Source organism: Mesoplodon bidens (assembly GCF_964165515.1).
Source record: "Mesoplodon bidens genome assembly, chromosome: 3".
NCBI lineage: Eukaryota > Metazoa > Chordata > Mammalia > Artiodactyla > Ziphiidae > Mesoplodon > Mesoplodon bidens.
In genome coordinates, this window is record NC_138178.1 from 16375543 (window position 1) to 16397861 (window position 22319).

A 22319-nucleotide genomic window follows, 5' to 3' on the forward strand; every position below is an offset into this window, starting at 1 on the left:
AAGGGTAGCCTAGGTGGCTTGTTGGAGGGCTTGCAGGTCATCCTCCTTGTTGTGGCCCCACTGAAAGGAAATGACCTTTCTTGTAACCCTTTAGATGGATGGCATTAAGAATGCAAGTAGATGAAGAGTTCCATCAGTCCCTGGGCCTCCTTTTTAATTGCTGGGGCAGAGAGGATCAAAGCCAGTCTTTTCCCATGGAATGAGACAATGAGACTCCATACCCAGGTCAAGCCCAGGAATTTCACTTGTGTACTTGTACGTTTTCTGTAAAAGTGGCCCAGCAAGTTGCCACCTGTGTGTCAGCAGGGTGTCCAGCCCTTGTTGGGCTGTTGTCCAGCTCCCTTCTCTGGACTCAATAGGATGACATTATCAGTAGAGTAGAGGGCTAGTCCCTCCTCTGGAAAATCTGCAGATTTTCTAGGCTTTGATACATTGATGACAGATAGGAAATTCAGATAGACTTGTGGAAGGATATGAATGGTGAATTGTACCCATTCCACATAAAGATGAACTGACTGGAATCATTCCCATTCAGAGGGATACTGAAAAGGGCGTTTGTGATACCCATTGCTGAATAACAAGTTCCCACACTCTGGACAAGTTACTACGACAGTCACACTGTCAGATACCACTGATGCCAAGGCTGTCCTGTTGATTGAACAGCCAAAATCAATTGAGTATCTGTGAACTCAAGATCAGGTACACAAGTCAAGTGAATTATTGAATAGGGATATAGTCTCAAGGAGCCTTTGGCTGCATTAAACTCAGTAAAGAGGGCAGTTTTTCCTTTTTCTTTCCCAGGCAGATTTTTGGGAGACAGAGGTACTAGGTGCTGGTAATCGGGTAGGTTCACAATCTTCTTGTGCTCCTCTAACATGGCCTTAAGTGCAGTAATTTCCACCAGGGCTTGGAAGAATGAGAGTAGAGTTACACATAGACAATATGATGGTACTCTCCTGGAGAGCCCCATGGTGTCCACTAGCACTTCTGGAGGCACATTAGCCTGACCAGTGATGTGCCCTGTGGGACCCTTTGACTCTTGCAAATGATCCAGCAGTATGCCCTGAAAGAGTCTCACTAGCACCTCTCAAAGTGCTCCTTCCAGAAAGGAATTTTACTTTATTGACTACTTTGTTCTCTATGCCAATCTGTCAGAGAAAGCTGGCTGTTTTGACTTGGTCAATTAAGATAGCAAGCCAAACTGAAAGTAACAATTAAGCTTTTATGTACTTCCTATAATAGTATAAGCAAGAGTCTAAACAGGAAAGGTCCCCAGCTCCACCAGTGTTTCATTTTCCCCATGGAACCAAACCAGGCAAGGGTCAGATGTATCAGTGCGGATGGGAGTAGGGGTTGGCGGAAGATTATCTCATATCTGAAGGAGCCCCAAACAAAAGGCTCTTGCCCTTTTATGACCTCAGGAACCTTGTGGAAATTGATGTAGGATGGCTAGGAGTGTAAAAGTCCTGAATACTGTGTAGTAACTGAGGAAAGTATCTTTAGGTTCCCCCAGTAAAGTGGTCTACACAGAGGCACCTGAAAAGTACAGTGTATCAGCTGACCCCTCCCCCTTTCACAAGGAGGCCTCTGATGGAGGCACCTGTATAGGAATCCAGAATGCATAAGAGCATGGTATGGATGGGCCTTAGTCCTCCACTGCAACTACCTCCAGTGTCTAAAGTTCACTGGGTATGCATCAAATTTGGTGTGGGGTGAGAAGTATTCCCCCATGAGAACTTTCAGGTAGAGACCTTGTAATTGTCTATGGTTGGACCTGCAAAATCAAGCAGAATTTTGACCTGCAGTTGAATTCCTGTATATACATATGTATACATATATATGCAAATATACATACAGATATTCATACACACACCTACACTGAGTGTCCTTTGTGTTTGTTGTGGTAGAGACAGAAATAAGCTTGGCTCTTTGGAGTGCTTGAAAAAAGCTTGGCCTCCTTTGTATCTTGTGGGGGGTGGAGAAGGAAAACAGTTTCCTTGGAGCTTGGAGTAACAGTGTACCCCTTTCCACTTTGCCCCCCGGGATTTCAGTTGGGTATTAGATCTTTGTACCTTGTTTACATTAATGACCCAGCTGTGCTGTCACGTGTGGGTCATCATAGAATCCAGTCCTTGTTGGGTAGTACTCTTAGCTGGTTTCAGTGGAGGATGTCATCAATATAGTGGAAGTTTTAGTACTCGATCTTGGAGCAGGGCTTTTTCTAGGTCATGGGCTTGTGGAAGGACATTAAAGGTATGTTGTAACCCATTGCACATAAGGTAAACTGATCCTGGCCATTTGTGTGAACAGGAATGTTAAAAAGGGCACTTGTGATATCAATTGCTGCATACTTACTTGACTCACCTTGAGCAGTAAACTTCTGTGAAGGTCACAGGACCGTGTGATGCCAGTGTCTGGAGCTGTACTAGGGCATTGAGCCAGCGGTAATCAATTGAGTCTCTAGGCACCCAAGGCCTTACACACAGACTGAAAGGGCTTATGAATGGAGAAATAACCTCATGGAGAACTTTTGTTTCATTAAGTTTAGCAATAAGGGCAATGAGTTGTTTTTGGATGGTAAAGGTGCTAGGCGCTGGTTTTCCACATGCCCCCCTAAAATGGCCCTAAAATGCAATAGTTCCCATCAGGGCTTAGGGGTGAGATGCACATAGAAAATACACCTAAACCAATAATACATTCAGTAATGGAAGCCATAACAATGGAGATTTTTAGTGGCGTGTAAGGACATGCCTATAGTTGGATTTGGATAAAGATCCCATTTGGTGAGCTCAGACCAAAAACCAGTGAGCATTATCTGTTTTCTCCTCATCGTAGTGTCCGTGGTTATAGAGATCTTAGTCATATGTGCATCAGTGTCCAAAAGGCCCAGATATGCAGTTCTCACCTATCTCTACATTGAACCTTAGCACATATCCTCATATCGCAACTGGGGAGATAAGAATCTTAGCCTAACCTTAATTCTTGTTTATATAGAACACTGAGAGGTTGGGTAAAAGTAATGGCACGGGGTTTGTGTCTCGGGTTCATCTCAAGATTCACTGGGAAATGCAGAGGGAAGAGCACTTGTGTGAGTCATAGATGTTATCATCATTTGGACTCTAGAGTGTCTGTGTGTGGGGTCCCCTATGGACCACTACCTGGCCATGAATTCCTTGGTGGAGAGTCCATCAGTGTTCTCTGTGAGTTCCCGTTGTTGAGTAACTAGACGCAGAGATTTCCTTGGGAAACCACTTAAACAGGTCATCCATAAATGGGTTCCTGATTACCATTTTTAGGTCACTTTCTTCACTGGCCACATGATATCTATCTGTTGCTGGTTCTTCCTTTCCCTGAAATTTGTCAGTGAAGATCTGGATTGTCTTGTTGACATCACCTTATAAGGAGGTTTAATTGAACTAGGAAAACAGCAAAGGTGGCACAAATGACACTGGAAATCTGAGTCTGGTTACCAGTCTCATCGTCTACTGTTCTTGCTGCTCGTTGTTGAACCAAAGGACCATCAGAGTGGCTTATCAGGCACCTTCCAGATGGTTATACGGGTGGTTAAAACACCTTTTTTCAGTGTCAGGAAGCTCATCATAAGTGGGCCAAACCTGAGAAAGGAGCTGGGGAAGGAGAGGGAATCAAGTGTTCACCTCATTGCCCTCCCCGCTTCCTTGGGCAGAGTGGCACTCTGAAAGGGGGAGTCTGTTGTGACACATCCCTTCACCAAGTTTCACAAATTACCTCCTTTTTTTTACTGGGGTATAGTTGTTTTACAATGTTATATTGGTTTCTACTGTACAGCAGAGTGAAGTAGAGTTCCCTGTGCTATACAGCAGGTTCTCATTAGTTATCTATTTTATACATATTAGTGTATATATGTCAATCCCAATCTCCCAATTCAGCCCACCCCCACTTTCCCCCCTTGGTATCCATACATTTGTTCTCTGCATCTGTGACTCTATTTCTGCCTTGCAAACAGGTTCATCTGTACCGTTTTTCTAGATTTCACATATATGCCTTAATATACCATATTTGTTTTTCTCTGTCTGACTTACTTCACTCTGTATGACAGTCTCTAGGTCCATCCACATCTCCTCAAATGACCCAATTTTGTTCCCTTTTATGGCTGAGTAATATTCCATTGTATATATGTACCATGTCTTCTTTATCCATTCTTCTGTCTGTCGATAGACATTTCTCCAAAGAAGACATACAGATGGCCAAGGGGCACTTGAAAAGATGCTCAACATCACTAATTATTAGAGAAATTCAAATCAAAACTACAAGGCATCACCTCACACCGGTTAGAATGGGCATCATCAGAAAATCTACAAACAATAAATGCTGGAGAGGGTGTGGAGAAAAGGGAACCCTCTTGCACTGTTGGTGGAAATGTAAATTGATACAGCCACTATGGAGAACAGTATGGAGGGTTCTCAAAAAACTAAAAATAGAACTACCATATGACCCAGCAATCTCACTACTGGGCATATACCCAGAGAAAAACGGTAATTCAAAAAGACACATGCATGCCAGTGTTCATTGCAACACTATTTACAGTAGTCAGGTCATGGAAGCAACAAATAACCTCCTTATAAAGAGGAGAAGTACCCCAGTCTAACTGGTCACCTCAAGTCACTGGCAAAGCAATCTTGAGAGCTTTACATTCTTTTTCATTAAAAATGAGTCTCAAAAAATCACTGCATTATAGGCTGTCTTATCAATGCCAGGGACAGACTTAGCACTAACAGTAGTAATTCAGTGAGCATGGTCTTCAGTGTCTTTGGTAACAAACTATTTTGTTTTCTGGTTTATCTTTCTTATGTTTCATTTTGTAAAGGTAACTATCTCTTTTATTTGTTGGTTTGCTTTTTGTTCTTTCCTGAAAGATAATATACTAGATATTCTATCAGTTTTTTATTTCATTTAACATTATATACTAGACATTCCTCCATGTTAGTTTAGACATTCCTCCACGTTCGTTTATGGGATCTTTTTCATTCCTTTTACGGTTGTATGTACAGTTGTTTGGACCATACTGTACAGCATAGTTGATATTACCATAGTTTATAGTATATACCTTGGTTTATGGAACCAGCCTCCTACATTTCTACATGTAAGTGGTTTTGAGTATTTTACAATTGCAGATATGCTGTAATGAATAATCTTGTACATATACCTTTTCATGGTTTGGTTTATGACTATGTTTTAAGCTAAAGTGTTAAGAAAACTGGGGACCAAACTGGAACATATTTGAAACCTATGAATATTAATGAAATGGTGAGACACTTTGAGCAATTCATCAATCACAGTTTAAGTGTTCCTACTAGTCCTGACTCCAGTAGTGGGCTTCTGCTCCTGGAGTTCAGCTGCCAATAAACTATGCTTCTTATATCCACCTCTGTCTCCAATTTGGGGGGCAGCATTTTGCCTTGACTTTGATAAGAAAAAATATGTTTAATTTAAAAAGTTTGCTAGGCTTTTTCTTATTGTGAGAGTGGAAGTAGTAGTGACTTCCAAGCTCTTACATGTCGTACAAGAAATAGAAGTCCTCTCACTACTATTATTTTAACATTTCAACATCCTGTATGATTTAAACTCTATTATTTATGATTTAGCGGCCTTTCATGTACACATTTTTTCATTTTTAATTTATTGTACATTTGACATAAAACGTGTAAATTTAAGGTGTAAAACGTGTTAATTTGATACATTTATATATTGTTATATGATTGCCATTGTAGTGATAATTAGCACCTGTACTACATTATATAATTATTCTTTCATTTTATTGGTTGGAATAATTAAGTTCTAGCCTATTAGCAAGTTTGATGATTTTAGTACGATATTGTCTGTATTCATTATACTATGCATTAGATCTCTATTTATTACTCACGTTTGTACTCTTTAAACAACATTGTTTCTATCACCCCACCCCGTGTCCTGTGGTTAACCACAATTTCTTTCTCTGTTTTTACAAGTTTTGCTTTTTTAGATTCCACATGTAAATGATGTCATACTGTATTTTCCTTTCTCTGTATGACTTATTTCTCTTAGCATAATGTACTCATGATTCATCCATGTTGTCTCAAATGACAGGGTGTCCTCCTTTCACATGGCTGAATAATACTCCATTGTATATATATACACCACATCTTCTTTATCCACATCCACTGATGGACTATTTGGATGTGTCCATATTTTCCAGTTGTGAATAATGCTGCAATAAAAATATAAGTGCATATATCTTCTCAAAATCCTGTATTTATTTCCTTTGGGTATGTACTTAGAAGCAGAATTGATGGATCAGATGGTAGATCTATTTTTAATTTTTTGAGGAACCTCCGTATTTTCCATGGTGGGTAGACCAATTTACATTCCCACTAACAGTGTACAGAGATTCCCTTTTCATTATAGTTTTGCCAGCACTTGTATCTCTTTTTTTTTTTTTTTTTTTTTTTTTTTGCGGTACGCGGGCCTCTCACTGTTGTGGCCTCTCCCGCTGCGGGGCACAGGCTCTGGACGCGCAGGCTCAGCAGCCATGGCTCACGGGCCCAGCCGCTCCGCGGCATGTGGGATCCTCCCGGACCGGGGCACGAACCCGTGTCCCCTGCATCGGCAGGCGGACTCTCAACCACTGCGCCACCAGGGAAGCCCGAGCACTTGTATCTCTTGGTGATAGCCATCCCAACATGTGTGAGATGATATCTCATTGTAGCTTGATTTGCATTTCTCTGATAATTAATATTGTTGATCATCTTTTCACATATTTGTTGGCCATTTGGTTGTCTTATTTATTTATTTATTTAAATTAATTAATTAATTTTAATTTATTTTATTTTTGGTTGCGTTGGGTCTTCATTGCTGCACACAGGCTTTCTCTAGTTTCAGCGAGTGGGGGCTACTCTTCGTTGCAGTACATGGGCTTCTCATTGCAGTGGCTTCTGTTATAGAGCATGGGCTCTAGGTGCACGGGCTTAAGTAGTTGCAGTGTGTGGGCTCAGTAGTTGTGGCTCATGGACTCTAGAGTGCAGGCTCAGTAGTTGTGGCACATGGGCTTAGTTGCTCTGGAGCATGTGGGATCTTCCTGGACCAGGGATCTAACCTGTGTCCCCTACATTGGCACACGGATTCTTAACCACTGCATCACCAGGGAAGTCCAGTTGTCTTTTTTAGAAAAATAACTTGTTAGTTCTCTGCCGATTTTTCAATTGGATTGTTTGGTTTTTTGTTATTAGGCTGTATGAATTCTTTATATATTTTAGATATTAACCCTTTATCTGATACATGGTTTCCAAAATTTTCTCCCATTCCAAAGATTGCCTTTTCACTATATTAATTGTTTCTTTTACTGTGCATAAGGTTTTAACTTTGATGTAGTCCCATTTGTTGAGTTTTTCTTTTGTTGTTTGTGCTTTTGGTGTTATATATTTAAAAAAAAAATCATTGCCAACACCAGTGTCAAGGAGCTTCTTCCCTACATTTTCTTCTATAGTTTCATCATAATTTCTGCTCCATATATTTATCATACCAACTTTACCAGAACTAGGTAATTGTTAAAATGATAATAATTCACATTCTGGTTTTGTTTATAATTTTAATAAGAATATTTTTTGGTGCTTCACCATAAATCAAGGTGTTATCTGTTGGATTGAGACAGAAATATATTCTATATTAAGAGATTAATGTCTAGGAGTAAATCTATAATTCTAATTTTTCACGGAGTTTTATCAAGAGTAGATATTGAAATCTATTAAATGAACTTCTGACATTTATTGAATAATCATTTTTTCTCTTCTCACTTGATGTAAGAATATCTTCCTAACCTCTAGACATTATAATCTTCTTGGAATTCGGCCACAGTATGTGGTTTTCAGTAGTGTTTCTGTATTTAGTTTACTGAAAGTTTTCTTCATCTTGGTAGATCAAGATGCAGATGAACTCTCAGATGAGAATTTTATACTTGAAGATCTAGTACTAGCTAAAGGATACAAGGATAAAATTCAAACAAGTGGAGTTTATGAGTCTCAAAAATTAAGAGGTATGAATGATATTGATAAACATATTTTAAAAGTCATCATAAAATACTTGACAATTTAAAAATATATTTTAAATGTGCATCAATTAATTTATGTTTTATAGTTGAATTTTTTCCTTAGGTTAGATATTTTAGAATACAATTTAACAAAAATTGGAATTCTGCAGAACTAATAAATGCAGTAATGATATTAGCACCCCCCCATTCCTTCTTGTAGTCTTTAATATTCTAAGTATTATACTGTATTTCTTAAATTTATTGAGCAAGAAACCCTGCCTTTCTCTTTTTATGGAGTAGTGTTTCATAGAGAACAAGTTTAGGAGATGCTTTTCTAGGAATCTTACGGAGCTATTATAGTTATTTCATTTTTAAAAGTATAACTTTTACCCAGCATTCACATTTCAATTCTTATCAAGTACATTATCTGCTAAAAATATTTGTTATTATCCAGTAGACCTATTCTTTATATTGTTATATGGTTTCAAGAAGAGAAAAGGAACATTTGTTTTTTATCTACTGGATCTTACTCTTGATATCATTATATATTTTCTACTACAGCTCTTTGATATTAGTGTATTTTTTGTTGTATATTTTAAATAAATTTATCTGTTTATTTTTTCCCTTTGCTTAAAAAATGAATTTGAGGAAAAATGGACATTATTAGAAAGATTGGAAATTTTTTATTTGGATTTTTGACTTAGTATAACCGAAGATTTGGTTTATCTTTGTGCTTCTTAATTGGAAGATTGGGATTGACATATTACACTGTTGATACTATGTATAAAATAGATAACTGGGCTTCCCTGGTGGCACAGTCATTGAGAGTCCGCCTGCCAATGCAGGGGACACGGGTTCATGCCCCAGTCCAGGAAGATCCCACATGCCACGGAGTGGCTGGGCCCGTGGGCAATGGCCGCTGGGCCTGCGTGTCCGGCCTGTGCTCCGCAACGGGAGAGGTCACAGCAGTGAGAGGCCCGCGTACCGCAAAAAATAAATAAATAAAGAAAGAAAGAAAGAAAGAAAGAAAGAAAGAAAGAAAGAAAGAAAGAAAGAAAGAAAGAAAGAAAGAAAGAAAGAGAACATACTGTGTGTAGCACAGGAAGCTCTACTTAATGCACTGTGGTGACCTAAATCGAAAGGAAATCCAAAAAAGAGGGGATGTATGTATATGTATAACTGATTAATTTTGCTATACAGTAGAAACTAACACATTGTAAAGCAACTATACTCCAATAAAAATTAATTTTAAAAAAAGAATATTTTCAAGTGAAAAAAAAAAAGAACCAAATAAAACCTAGGTGTTTTAGGTTGTTTCTGTTACTTTTAATTTATTTTGAAATATAGAAAGGTATGATAAGAGTTAATGTAATGAACACTTGTGTGTCTGTTTCCCAGTTTAATAAATATACGTTAAATATTGAAGTCCGACCCTCTCTATTCCTCTCAGATTATTGCCTCCTTCTGTTCTGAATTTGATGTTTATCATTACCATATATATTTCTTTATACTTTTGTTAGGTATGTTTTCATCTGAAAAGGATTTATGCTATTGTTTTGTTTGTAGTATGCTGTATGCTTTCTTAAGCAACTTGCTTTTTTGGTTCAAGATCACTGTTGATAATTTTAGTTCTTATTCATTTATTTTTATTGCTGTATATTGACCTGGTTTATGAATATATTATAATTAAGTTGCCCATTCTCCTGTGGATGAATATTTGTGTTGTTTCCACTAGGAGATACCTATCTTATGAGAGGTAATGGTAGGGGTAGTGTTTAAAAGTATGGATGCTGGAAATAGACTGCCTGTCTTTGGTGCCTACCTCTGTCTCTTACTAACTGTGTAAGCTAGTTAATCTCTCCATGTCTCAGTTTCTTCATCTGAAAAATAGGGCTAGTAATAGTATGTACCTTACAAAATAATTGTGGGAATTATATGAAATACTTTAAAACAATGGATGCCTGAGAACCAGCAGATAGTACTGAACCCTGTATATACTGTGCCTTTTCCTGTGTTTCCTGTCCATAATTTATTTGATGGTCAATAGGTCATTATTAGTATAATAAGGGTTACTATAACATAAGTACTGCAATACTATGATGCTCGATCTGATAACGAAGATAGCTACTAAGTGTCTAATGGGCAGGATATACAGCATGGATACGCTGGACAAAGGGATAATTCATGTCCCAGGCAGGACAGAGCAGGACAGTGTAAGAGTTCATTACCCTACTCAGAACAGCACGCAATTTGAAACTTATTGTTTATTTCTGGAATTTTCTGTTTAACATTTTTGGAACAGGGTTGACCACGGATAACTGAAACTGCAGATAAGGGGGGACTACTGTATTTTTGACCTTGTAAAAGAAATAGAAAATTCCATTTTTATATGCTATAGCATAGGATTTAATCCTTTAAGATTTATGAAGAATTCTACCCATGAAAATATTTGTTCTTGGCAGTTTTCAAAAGTGATTAATTTAATTGCACATTTTAATTTTTACTTTTTCTTTCCATTTTTTTCCTGGCATATCTTGCTTTTTTTTTTCTTCTTTTGAAAGTACTAATTTCATCTAGATTTTAAATCTTATTTCTGTTCCTAGATGATAGAGATATATTGGTGGATAAATGATGATGTTTTCCAAAGAAATATAACCAGTTGTTGGCTTTCAAATCCCACCCACATGTTAGAATTAATCCTTTCCCAAGTTAGGTAATTCTCTTGTGGCAATAATTGATGATTTGTTTTATCCTACGAACATGCTTAAAACTTTTAAATTACTTGCAGATATTTTTAAATCTTGGAGTTCTTGTAACTAACTGCCTTTCTAGGTTCTCTTGCGAATTTAGATGACCCAGGAACCTCAGACCTACATTTGTAACAATCAGTGGGAGTTAATAGCTTTATATAAGATATGTACAGGCATACCTCAGAGATATTGTGAGTTCGGTCCAGACCTCTGCAATAAAGTGAATATCACAATAAATTGAATCACACAAATTTTTTTGTTTTCCAGTACATACAGAAGTTATGTTTACACTATACTGTAGTCTATTAAGTGTACAGTAGCATTATGTCTAAAAAAATGTACATACCTTAATTTAAAAATACCTTATTGCTAAAAACTGCTAACAATCATCTGTCTTCAGTGAATTGTAATCTTTTTGCAATAGTAACATCAAAGATCACTGATCACAGATCACCATAACAAATATAATAAAAATGAAAACATTTGAAATATTGCCAGATTACCAAAATGTGACACAGAGACATGAAGTAAGCAAATGCTGTTAAAAAGTGGCACCGATAGATTTGCTCCATGCACAGTTGCCTCACACCTTCAATTTGTGAAAAACGCAGTATCTGCAAAGTGCAATAAAGGTGAAACACAATGAAATGAGGTATGCCTGTACTCTCCATTTCATTTCTGCTATTCATGCCACTCCAAACATCATCAGGTTTATTTCACTCATATTACATTCTCAATCTCAGTAGACATTTGAGTTTACTAGCTAGAGTGTAGGTTTTAGAGTCTAAAGGAACAAAATTCATTTCAAACTTTTGTGCTTAATAACTATGTGACCTTCCAAAATATGCGTAATCTCTCTAAGCTCTATTTTCCTCATCTGTTAAATGATAATAAAAATACCTACTTCCTAGAATTCTTATGAGGATCAAATGAGATAATATTTGAAAAGTAAAGATATAATAATATCTAGCAACTAGTAGCTAGTAAATTTTTTAAAATTTTTAGACATATTTGTATTTAATTGAATAAGCAGTATGTTAAATAGTTAATTAAACAAGATTAAATAATTATATGGTAACATCATTCTAATTAACTTTATAATTTTATCCCAACAAAATGTTAGTTTTAAATCAACTAATCTGGCAATCTATTATTATTACAGTTAAAAATGAAGCAGCCTCAGAACATCCAGATACCGCAGAAAATCTTCCAGCAGTGAATCCATCAGTTAATGACCTAATATTTCAATTAGGTTTAAACAAAGTGGTAGGTAAGTAGAGATTTATAATGTTTGGGCACAGTAGAACACTTTCTAAGAGTTAAAGTATTTCAACTGTGTAGTACAGTTATTAAAACAAGAAATTCAAACATAGGACAACCTTTTTCAATTTAATACAGTTGGCCCTCTGTATCCATGGGTTTCACATCTACAGATTCACTTGACCACAGATCAAAAATATTCTGAAAAGAAATTTTCACAAAGTTCCAAAAAGCAAAACTTTGATTTTCCATGCACTGGCAACTATCTACATAGCATTTATAGGTATTTATATAGCATTTACATTGTATTAGGTATTATAAGTAACCTAGAGATGATTTAAAATATACAGGAGAATGTGCATAGGTTATAGGAAAATATTACACTGTTTTATACAAGAGACTTGAGCATCTTCAGGTTTTGGCATCCACAGGGGATCCTGGGACTAATCCCCTGCAGATACCGAGGGACAACTGTAATAATTTCATTATTTTATTAACCAATTGATATATCAATTAATATGTATCTTTTTTTTTTTTTTTTTTTTTCCTGTACGTGGGCCTCTCACTGTTGTGGCCTCTCCCGTTGCGGAGCACAGGCTCCAGATGCGCAGGCCCAGTGGCCATGGCTTATGGGCCCAGCCGCTCCACGGCATGTGGGATCTTCCCGGACCAGAGCACGAACCCATGTCCCCTGCATCGGCAGACGGACTCTCAACCACTGCACCACCAGGGAAGCCCAATTAATATGTATATTTAAAAGAATTTATAATGTGCTCATTACTCCACCAAACAGACATTAATTAGGTAATGCTTAAGAGTTTATCTGCTCATGAAAAAATATATATAGGCTTTTCCCTACATTATGAATTTTCATGACATAGACTAAATGCTATATTATCAGTTCGTCAGAGAACACAATTTTCATTACTTATATCATCTTTTATGATAAGACAATGAAAAAATGGAACTATCGCTAGATAGGCAATATGGCTGCTTTGTGATCTTCCTATCACAAAGTTGGCAAATTTCTAATAGTTAAGAAACCTGTGCTAGGGAATTCCCTGGTGGCCTAGTGATTAGGATTCAGGGCTTTCACTGCCGTGGCCTGGGTTCAGTCCCTGTTCAGAGAACTGAAATCCCACAAGCCATGCAGCACAGCCAAAAAAAACCTATGCTAAAGCTGGTGTGGCCAAAGGACTAAGTACTTAAGTACTTTGCAATAAGATAAATTTAAGTGTTCTGTAGCAGCTTCTAAACAACCACTTTAAAGCAGATGTCAGAAAAATGGCAGACTAGGAGGCCCTAAGCTCTTGCTCCCTGACGGAAACATTAAAAAAAAAAAAAAGAAAAGAAAAGAAAAAAAAAGCAGAAAGCCATCAGAACCAACTTTGTCAGAGCATTGGGAAACAGTGAAATGTTTACAGTAACCAAGAGAATGCACAATTAAGAAAAAGCCATCTTCAAACTGGTAAAATTTTGTGGAAATGTGAAGCAGTGCCCAGCACAAAAAAAAACTACAAAGAATAGGAGCACTCCTACCACTAGACCTGCTCTATAGAAAATGCTAAAGGAAATGCCTGAGGTTGATGTGAAAGGATGTTAGACAGTAGGTTGAAGCTGTATGAAGAAAGAAAGATCTACGGTATAGGTAAGTACATGGCAAATATAAAAGCCAGTATTATTGTAATTTTAGTTTGGAGCTCTACTTTTAATTTTATATAATAGTTTAAAGAAAAATAATTATAAGTCTATGTTATCGGGCACAAAGTGTATAAAGATACGATTCATAACATCAGTATCAAAAAGAGAGGGATTGAGCTGTATAGGAGTACAGCTTTTGGATGTTATTGAAGTTAATTGGCATCGATTTAAACTAGATTTTTTATAACTTTAAGATGTTATACATAATCCTCTTGGTAACCAAAAAGAAAATATCTGTAGAATATACACAAAGGAAATGAGAAAGGAAACAAAACTAGTACCTTAAAAATATCAATTGACAGACTTCGCTTGCAGTCCAGTGGTTAAGAATCTGTGCTTCCAATGCAGGGGGCATGGGTTTGATCTCTGGTTGGGTAACTAAGATCCCACATGCTGCATGGCACAGCCAAAAAAAAAAAAATCAATTGAACACAAAAGAAGGCAGTATTAGAGGAAATGAGGAACAAAAAAAATATAAGAAATACAGAAAACAAATAGCAAAATGGCATCAATAAGTCCCTTAAATGTAAATGGATTAAACTTTCTAAACAAAAGGCAGAGATTGACAGAATGGATAAAAAGAATATCCAACTATATGCTATCCATAAGAGACTCACATTAGATCAACAAAATTGACAAAACTTTAACTAGACTGATGAAGAAAAAAGAAAGAAGACTCACGCTATTAAATCAGAATAGAAATTGGGAACATTAGTGCCAATTTTACAGGAATAAAAAGCATTATATTTATTGAATAAAGAAGAAAACATTATATCTCAGTAAAACACTCTTCATAATATTTCCTTATTTGACATTTGTATCTTTAAAAAATACAAAAAGAATTTTAGCAATTTTATAGTAAAATATTTCCTCCAATATTAGAAATGAGATAAATGTGTATTATCACTATTTCTACTCATTTTTGTACTGGCAACCATAGTTATTACAAAAAAATTAATAATAAAACTTGTAAGCATTCAAAGAAATAAAACTCATAAATTGCAGATGATGTAACTGTGCAGGTATGTAATCTAACAGAATCTGTAGTCTACAGATAAACTCTTAATCAACTGGATTTATTAAAATTACTGAATATAAAATAAAAATGTATAAAACTCAGTTTTATTTCTATATACTGAGAACACAAAATTAGAAAATGAACATTTTTTAGGAATGATAAAATTTTGTATTAGCACCAAAACAAATAAAAAATCTAGGAATAATTATTTTTTAAACATATGCAAGACTTCTGTCTTCCACTTTAACATGTAAAGAACTTGGAAGTCCTCACTTCTGCCCTCCAAACCAATAAAAGCTGAAAAAACTGAAAGCCAACAACTCTTCTTAGCCCCATCAGAGAATTGAAGTCACAGGGCAAGCTGCCACTCTCAATCTGTGGAGATAGATGAATATTGAAAATTACATACTCCTGGGAATAGAAACCAACATTGGAGCCAGCAATTAGGAGGAAAACTTAAGAATAATTGAATAATTGCCAGAAACTGAACATGAACTAGGTTGAGCAATAAAAAAGTTCTAGGACACAGCCTTGGTTATGCCATACACCTTCATGAAATTTGCCTCCAGGAGCCCTACCAGGTACCTTAGCTGAGTATCAGAAATAAAATCTACTCATGCTTTCAGCAAAGGGAGGAGAAAAGAAAACATTTGAAATACACCAATAACATTCTTCTTAACAAAGGCCTGCCTTCAAGAAAAACTACTTTACTAGAACCTAACAGATGTGAGGTAAAGGAAATACCAAACTCCGACCTCTTGGACTTTCAACATTGGGGAAGGGAGATATCCAAGTCCAGCCCCCTTTAGCCTTTCTGTCTAAAGAATCTTGAAGAATCAAGAATCTAAAAGAATCAAGAATCTCGTTTCTGGGGGAAACAAGCTGAGAAGCAATTGTGAAAGTCACAGACCATAGACTGCCAATAAAAGACCGAGATCTAATCATAGGATTATAGAATGCTTTTCCGCTCCCTCATACCTTACCACCACTTCACCAAGGCCCGTGGATAATAGGGGGTTACAGATGGAAAAACTGCAATTCTCAGCTTCCATTAAAGAAGTATTTTCTAGGGAAAGCCAAAGACAATAGGGGAGACCAGAAAAGGAAAATAAAGGAAATTTTAGCCTGTGACACCAGCTACAATAAAACAGAAAACACAGTCTAACTCCTCTCCAGATGAACATAAAACATCATAATAAAACCGTATATACTTCAGTTCTTTTACCTGATACATCATGTCTAGCTTTACAAATTATAAGGCATGATAAAAGAGCAAAACACACAGCTGAAGACACAAAGCAATCATCAAGACCAGATGAAGATACGGCAGAAATTTTGGGATTATCAAACTGGGAATTTAAAATAACTATAATATAATAAGGGCCCTAGTGAAAAAGTAGTCTACATGAAAGAACATATACATAATGTATGCAGAGATTAAACCTCTAAGAAATAATCAAAATGAAATGTTATAAATCAAAAGCACTATAACAGAAATTAAGAATGCCTTTGATGGGCTCCATAGTAGACTGGAAACAGCCAAAGAAAGAAATCAGTGAACTTGAAGATACGACAATAGGAAATTCCCAAACTGAAAGGCAAAGAGAAAAATAATGAAAAAAGTGGAACAGAGTATTTTAAAAACTGTCAAGAATCAAAGGTATAACATACCTTTCGTAATGGGAATACCAGATGTATTGCAGAATAAGGAGACATGGAGGGAAAAATAAATATTTGAAGTAATATAGGCCGAGAATTTTCAAAAATTAATAACAGGAACCAAACCACAGGTAGAGAAAGCTCAGAGAACATGAAGCAGGATATATACCCAAAAGTCTATACCTAGACATATTTAAATTTCAGAAAATCAAAGACAAAGAGAAAATTTGGAAAGAAGCCAGAGGGAGAAAAACCCACCTTAACTGTGGAGGGACAGGTAAAATATTACGTAGGACTTTTCTTCAAAAACCATGCAAGCAAGAAGAGAATGGAGTGAAATATTTAATGTGTTCAAAGCAAACAAACAAAAAACCTCATCAACCTAAAATTTTTATACAGCAAAATTATACTTAAAAAGAAGAAAAAATAAAGACTATCTGGGTCAAGCAAAAAGTGAGTAAATTTGTTGCCAGTAGAACTGACTTGCAAGAAATTGTAAAAGAAACTTTTTTTTCAAGGAAAAGAAAAAAATGTATCAGTCAGAAACTCAGATCTACATAAGTAAAGGAAGAGAATTAGAGATGTAAGAAGTGAGGGTAAAATAAAGATTTTCATTTTTTTCTTCTTAATTGATCTAACATAAAATTTTGCTCAAAATCATAATAGCAGCAATATATTGGGGAAATTATTGCTTATGAATAATTTCTGTTACAAGGTTCCTGACTACCCATGAAGTGCTATAGTGTTATTTGAAAATGGACTTGGATTAGTTGTAGAAGTACACTTCAAACTCTAGGGAAACCACTTAAAAATACAAAAAAAAAAAGAAGTATAATTGATAAGAAGAGGGAAAATGTAATATTTTAAAAGAGAAACAGAACATGGGCCTGCATAGAAAGCAGTAACAAATATGGTAGATATTAATCCAGCTATAACAATAATCACTTTAAGTGTTAATGGTCTAAATATACCAATTAAAAGACAGAAATGTCAGAGTGGATTGAAAAAAAGGTCCAACTATATGTTGTTTATGAGAAACCCACATTAAATATAATGACACACGTAGATTTAAAATAAAGGGATGGAGATAAGGAAACATCAGCAAGATGGCAGAATAGTAGGCTTATTACTTTCCCTCCTCCCAGAGATTGCACTGAATACAAACCTACATACAGATGAATTCCCTCTGGAAGAAATCTAGTTACTAGTTGAGTGACTCCTGTACATCAGTCAACTGAGAAAATACCCACATTGAAACAATTCGGAAAAGCTGAGACATAGCTCATGCCATAAACCCCACCCCTGGCACAGACACTTACAACTCGGAGGGAACAACTGGAGGGAGCAAAGGGTCTGGATCACACATCTAGAACCCTAGCTTGTAGCGCTGCCACCCAAGTGCCTGGCTCCCAAATTACCTAGCTTGGAGAGCCAGTGTGGCTCAGAATTCACAAGTTCTTCAGAAGCAAATTTTAAAAGGGGGCCATTTTGAAATGGGTGCATGTGCACTTCACACAGCTGTCCTCCTGGGCTCAGTACAGAAGGAATAGGCAAAAATGCAAGGCTTTCAGTTTCTTCCTGGAAGAGATTTGGCTGCATTCTTTCGCAGCTGCTGCCTGAAGGTCAAGCTTCTAATCAGCTTCTCATCCAGGAGCTGATTAGGATCCTCCTGGGAGCCTGAAAGAGCTTGTGGGCATTTCCCCTACATTCTCCCTGCAGGTTACTCTAACAGTAAAACTAAGTCTCCAGCTTCTCCTTAAAAGGAACTTGTTCACACATGTAGTGCCCCAATTTTTACAGCTGCCACCCAAGGTGTGGGCCCCCAAATCACCTAGCTCTAAGAACCAACAGTGTTTGGCTTTTGTGAGTTTCCCACAACCACATTAAACTAATAGGCAGTCCTCTGGAGGCTGGAATGGGTACATGGGGACTCCCTGTGCCTTCCCATGGCTCATCTCATGGTTAAAACCGAGTCTCTAGCTTCTCCCTGAAAGGAGATGTCTTAACATCCCAACTTATATGTCTGCCACCCAAGGGACTGACACCTAAGTCACCTAGCTCTGGGAGCTGATGGGGCTTGGCATTTGTGAGTCCCCCAGGCCCAGAGAGATCAAAGATGAAGTTATATATAGGTACAAAAGCACTCTCAGTACCTAGTCTCTCTAGATCAGCACAGAATGAGTAGGCAAAATCCCTCAGCTCCCAGTTTCTCCCTGATAGGAGCAACTATATTTCTAATATTCTAACTTTCCCAGCCTCAGCCTGACGGTTGGGCTTCCAGTTAGCCTGGTAAAGGGGAAGGCAGTTAGTAGTCATCCAAAAGCATGAATGGGTATGGGGGAATTTCCATGTCTTTGGGGCACTGACTAGGCTTGGCACAGACTAATCTGGGAACCACTAAGAACAAAGACAGCAGGTTGGACAAACACAAAGGTTTTAGGGGCAACCAGAAGATCAAGTCAGGCTGATTGGCAAGGTTCACCTACTACACGAGGCCAGTCTGTCGTGACTGGGAGAGGTAGATGTTTTATGTAATTCACAGAAATCAACACCGAGAATCAAGGAAACTGAAGAAACGGGAATATGTTCCAAATAAAGGACAAATCTCCAGAAGCTGACCCTAAGGAAACAGAGATAAGTGATTTACCTGACAGAGAATTCAAAATAAAGATCATAAATATTCTCACTGATGTTGGGAGAGCAATGTATGAACAAAGTGAGAATTTCAACAAAAAGCTAGAAGACATAAAGGAATATCAAACAAATCATGAAGCTGAAGAAAAATTAACTGACCTGAAAAAAGTCAATAGAGGGATTCAGTAATGGACTAGATCAAGCAGAAGAAAGGATGAGTGAACTCAAAGATAAGTCAGTGGAAATCATTCTATCAGAGCAGTAAAAAGAAAAAATATGAAAAGGAGTGAAGATAGCATAAGGGACTTATGGGATACCATAAAGTGAAATAATATATGCATTATGGTAGTCACAGAAGGAGAAGAGACAGAGAGAAAGGGTCAGAAGGCTTACTCAAAGTAATACTGGCTAACAATTACCAAACCTGTGGAAAGAAACAGACATTTAGATCCAGGGGGCCCAAACAATACCGAGTAAGATGACTACAAAGAGACCCACATTGAGACACATTGTAATTGATAAATGGAATATTGCCTGTCATATCAGTAAGCATAGGATGTCGCAGTTGTCAGTGATTGCAGCCTTCCAACGTGAGCCGGTGAACCCTGAGGAAACTCAGGAAGGAAAGAATACCTGCCATCTAGCAGCCATCAGACTGTAGCCGCTTCCTACAGTGAGCCCTGAGGAAACTCAGGATGTGAAAACACAGGACACTGGCCCCAGAGAGCTGAGGTGCACATCAAAGGAATGATTTCAGTGAGCCCAGACTCTTGCCTCTTCCCATACACAGAAAAGCACTAAATTCCTTAACTTGGGACATCTGGTTTTCTTTAATTAACAATTATCTATTGAAGTTCAGACTACCTTCCCTTTGTTACAAAACTTTTATATAACCTAGCTCCCCACCTCGCCTCCTCGGAGCAGTTCTCTCAGGGTTACTTGAAATGCTGCCTCCCAGGCAGCCACTATGGAAAGCAGTATGACGTTTCCTCAGAAAAATTAAAAATAGAACTACCATATGGTCCAGCAGTCACACATCTGGGAATATATCTGAAGGAAATCAAATCACTCTCTAGAAGAGACATTTGTACACCCATGTTTATGATATATATACACATATATATATGTATGTATATGTGTTATACACACACACACACAATCTAGCCATAAAAAAGAAGGAAATACTGCCCTTTGCAACAATGTGGATAAAACTGTAGGGCATTTTGCTAACTGAAGTAAACCAGACAGAGAAAGACAGATGATGTATGGTATCACTTACATGTGAATCTAAAATAAGAGTCAAACTCATAGAAACAGGAGAATGGTCGTTGCTAGGTCCTGGGGTGGTAGGTTAAATGGAGAGTGGTTAGTCAAAGGGTTCAAACTTTTAGTTATAAGATAAATAACTTCTGTAGATTTAATGTACAGCATGATAACTATATCCAGTAATACTGTGTTGTATACTTGATATTTCCTGAGAGTAGATCTTAAGCATTCTCACCAAAAAAAAAAAAAAAAAGAGTTAACTATGTATGGTCATGGATGTGCTAATTAACTGGATTGTGGGAATCATTTCACAATGCATATGTATATCAAATCATCATGTTGTATACTTTAAATATATTACAGTTTTTTGTCAATTATACCTTATTAAAGCTGTAAAAAAATAAATATATGCACAAAGAGGCACACACACACACAGAAGGTAAAGGCTTAGGGAAAGATATACATGAGTAGCTATATTATTACCAAAGTAGACTTCAGAGCAAGGAAAATTACTAGGAATAAATACATGCATTAGGTAATGATAAAGGAATCAATTCTTCAAGAAGACATAACATTCTTTAATGTGTATATACCTAACAATAGTGTCTCAAAATACATGAGGAAAAAACTGATAGAACTGCAAAGAGAAATAGGACACATCCATTATTATAGTTGGAGACTTTAACACCTCTCTATCAAAAATGGACAGATCCAGCAGGCAAAAAAATCAGTAACAGCAGTTGAGTTCAACAACACCATCAATCAACTGGATCTAACTGATGTCTATTAGAATACCTCCTCCAACAACAGAAGGATACATATTGCTCTCAAATTCACATACTCTGCTCACAAAGATAGACCTCATTACAAAACAAATTATACCTTGAAGATTTTAAGAAATAGAAATCCCAAAAATTATGCTCTCAGCCTACAATGGAATTAAACTAGAAATCAGTCATAGAAAGATAGCTGGCAAATCCCATAATACTTGAAGAGGAAACAATACACTTCTATAGCACATGTTCAAAGAAGTATCAAAAGAAATCAGAAATATTTTGAAGTAAGTGAAAATAAAAATACAACTAATAAAAATTTATGTGACACAGTGAAAGAAGTGCTTAAAAGGAAATTATAGCATTTGATGCATATATTGGACAATGAGAAAGATCAAAAATCAATTATCTAAGCTCCACCTTAGTAAACTAGAAAAGGAATGGCAGAAAATTTTTGATAAGATGGACTTGTTTAAAATTAATACTTATACTCTGTGAAAGACACTTTTAAGAGAAAGAAAAGACATGCCACATATTGGGAGAAAATATTTACAAAACACATATCTTAAGAAGGACTTGCATTTGAAATATATTTTAAAAGATTAAATTCAACACTTAAAAAAGAACCCAATTTAAAAACTCTCAAAATATCTGAACAGGCACCTCCTCAAGGATGATGTGAAGATGGCTAAGTGTGTGAACTCACATGTCATTGGATAATTGCAAATTAAAACAACGAGATACCTAATGAAACACACCTAGGAGAATGGCTAATCCAAAACACTGACAACACCAAGTGCTGTCAAGAAAGTGCAGTACAGGAACTCCTGTTCATTCTTGTTGGGAATGCAAAATTCTATACCCACTTTGGAAGACAGTTTGCATTTTTTTAAAGCTCAACGTACTCTAACCATACAATCCAACTGTTTTGCTCTTAGTATTTACCCAAATGAGTTAAGGTCTTATGCTCACGCAATAACCTGCATTAATGTTTACAGCAGCTTTATCATGGCCCCAAACTGGAAGCAATCAAGATGTTTTTCAGTAAGTGAATGCATAAACAATCTGTGGTACATCCATATAACGGTACATTATTCAACAATAAAAATAAATGGACTATCAAGCCACAAGAAGACATGGCAGAAACTTAAATGCATATTGTTAAGTGAAAGAACCCAGTCTGAAAAAGCTGTATAATTTCAACTGTATACCACTCT

The 22319-nt window shown here is 36.7% G+C and overlaps 1 protein-coding gene across 1 annotated transcript in view; it reads left to right on the forward strand.

Annotated features, from left to right (window-relative positions):
• The window catches only part of CCDC7 (coiled-coil domain containing 7), a gene marked incomplete at its 5' end in the record, with an annotated part of 156497 nt that overhangs the window by 67117 nt on the left and 67061 nt on the right, over positions 1–22319 (forward strand). Inside the window, 2 exon segments of the mRNA XM_081228226.1 lie at positions 7931–8047; positions 11954–12061. Coding sequence (XP_081084352.1) covers positions 7931–8047; positions 11954–12061 — 225 coding nt within the window.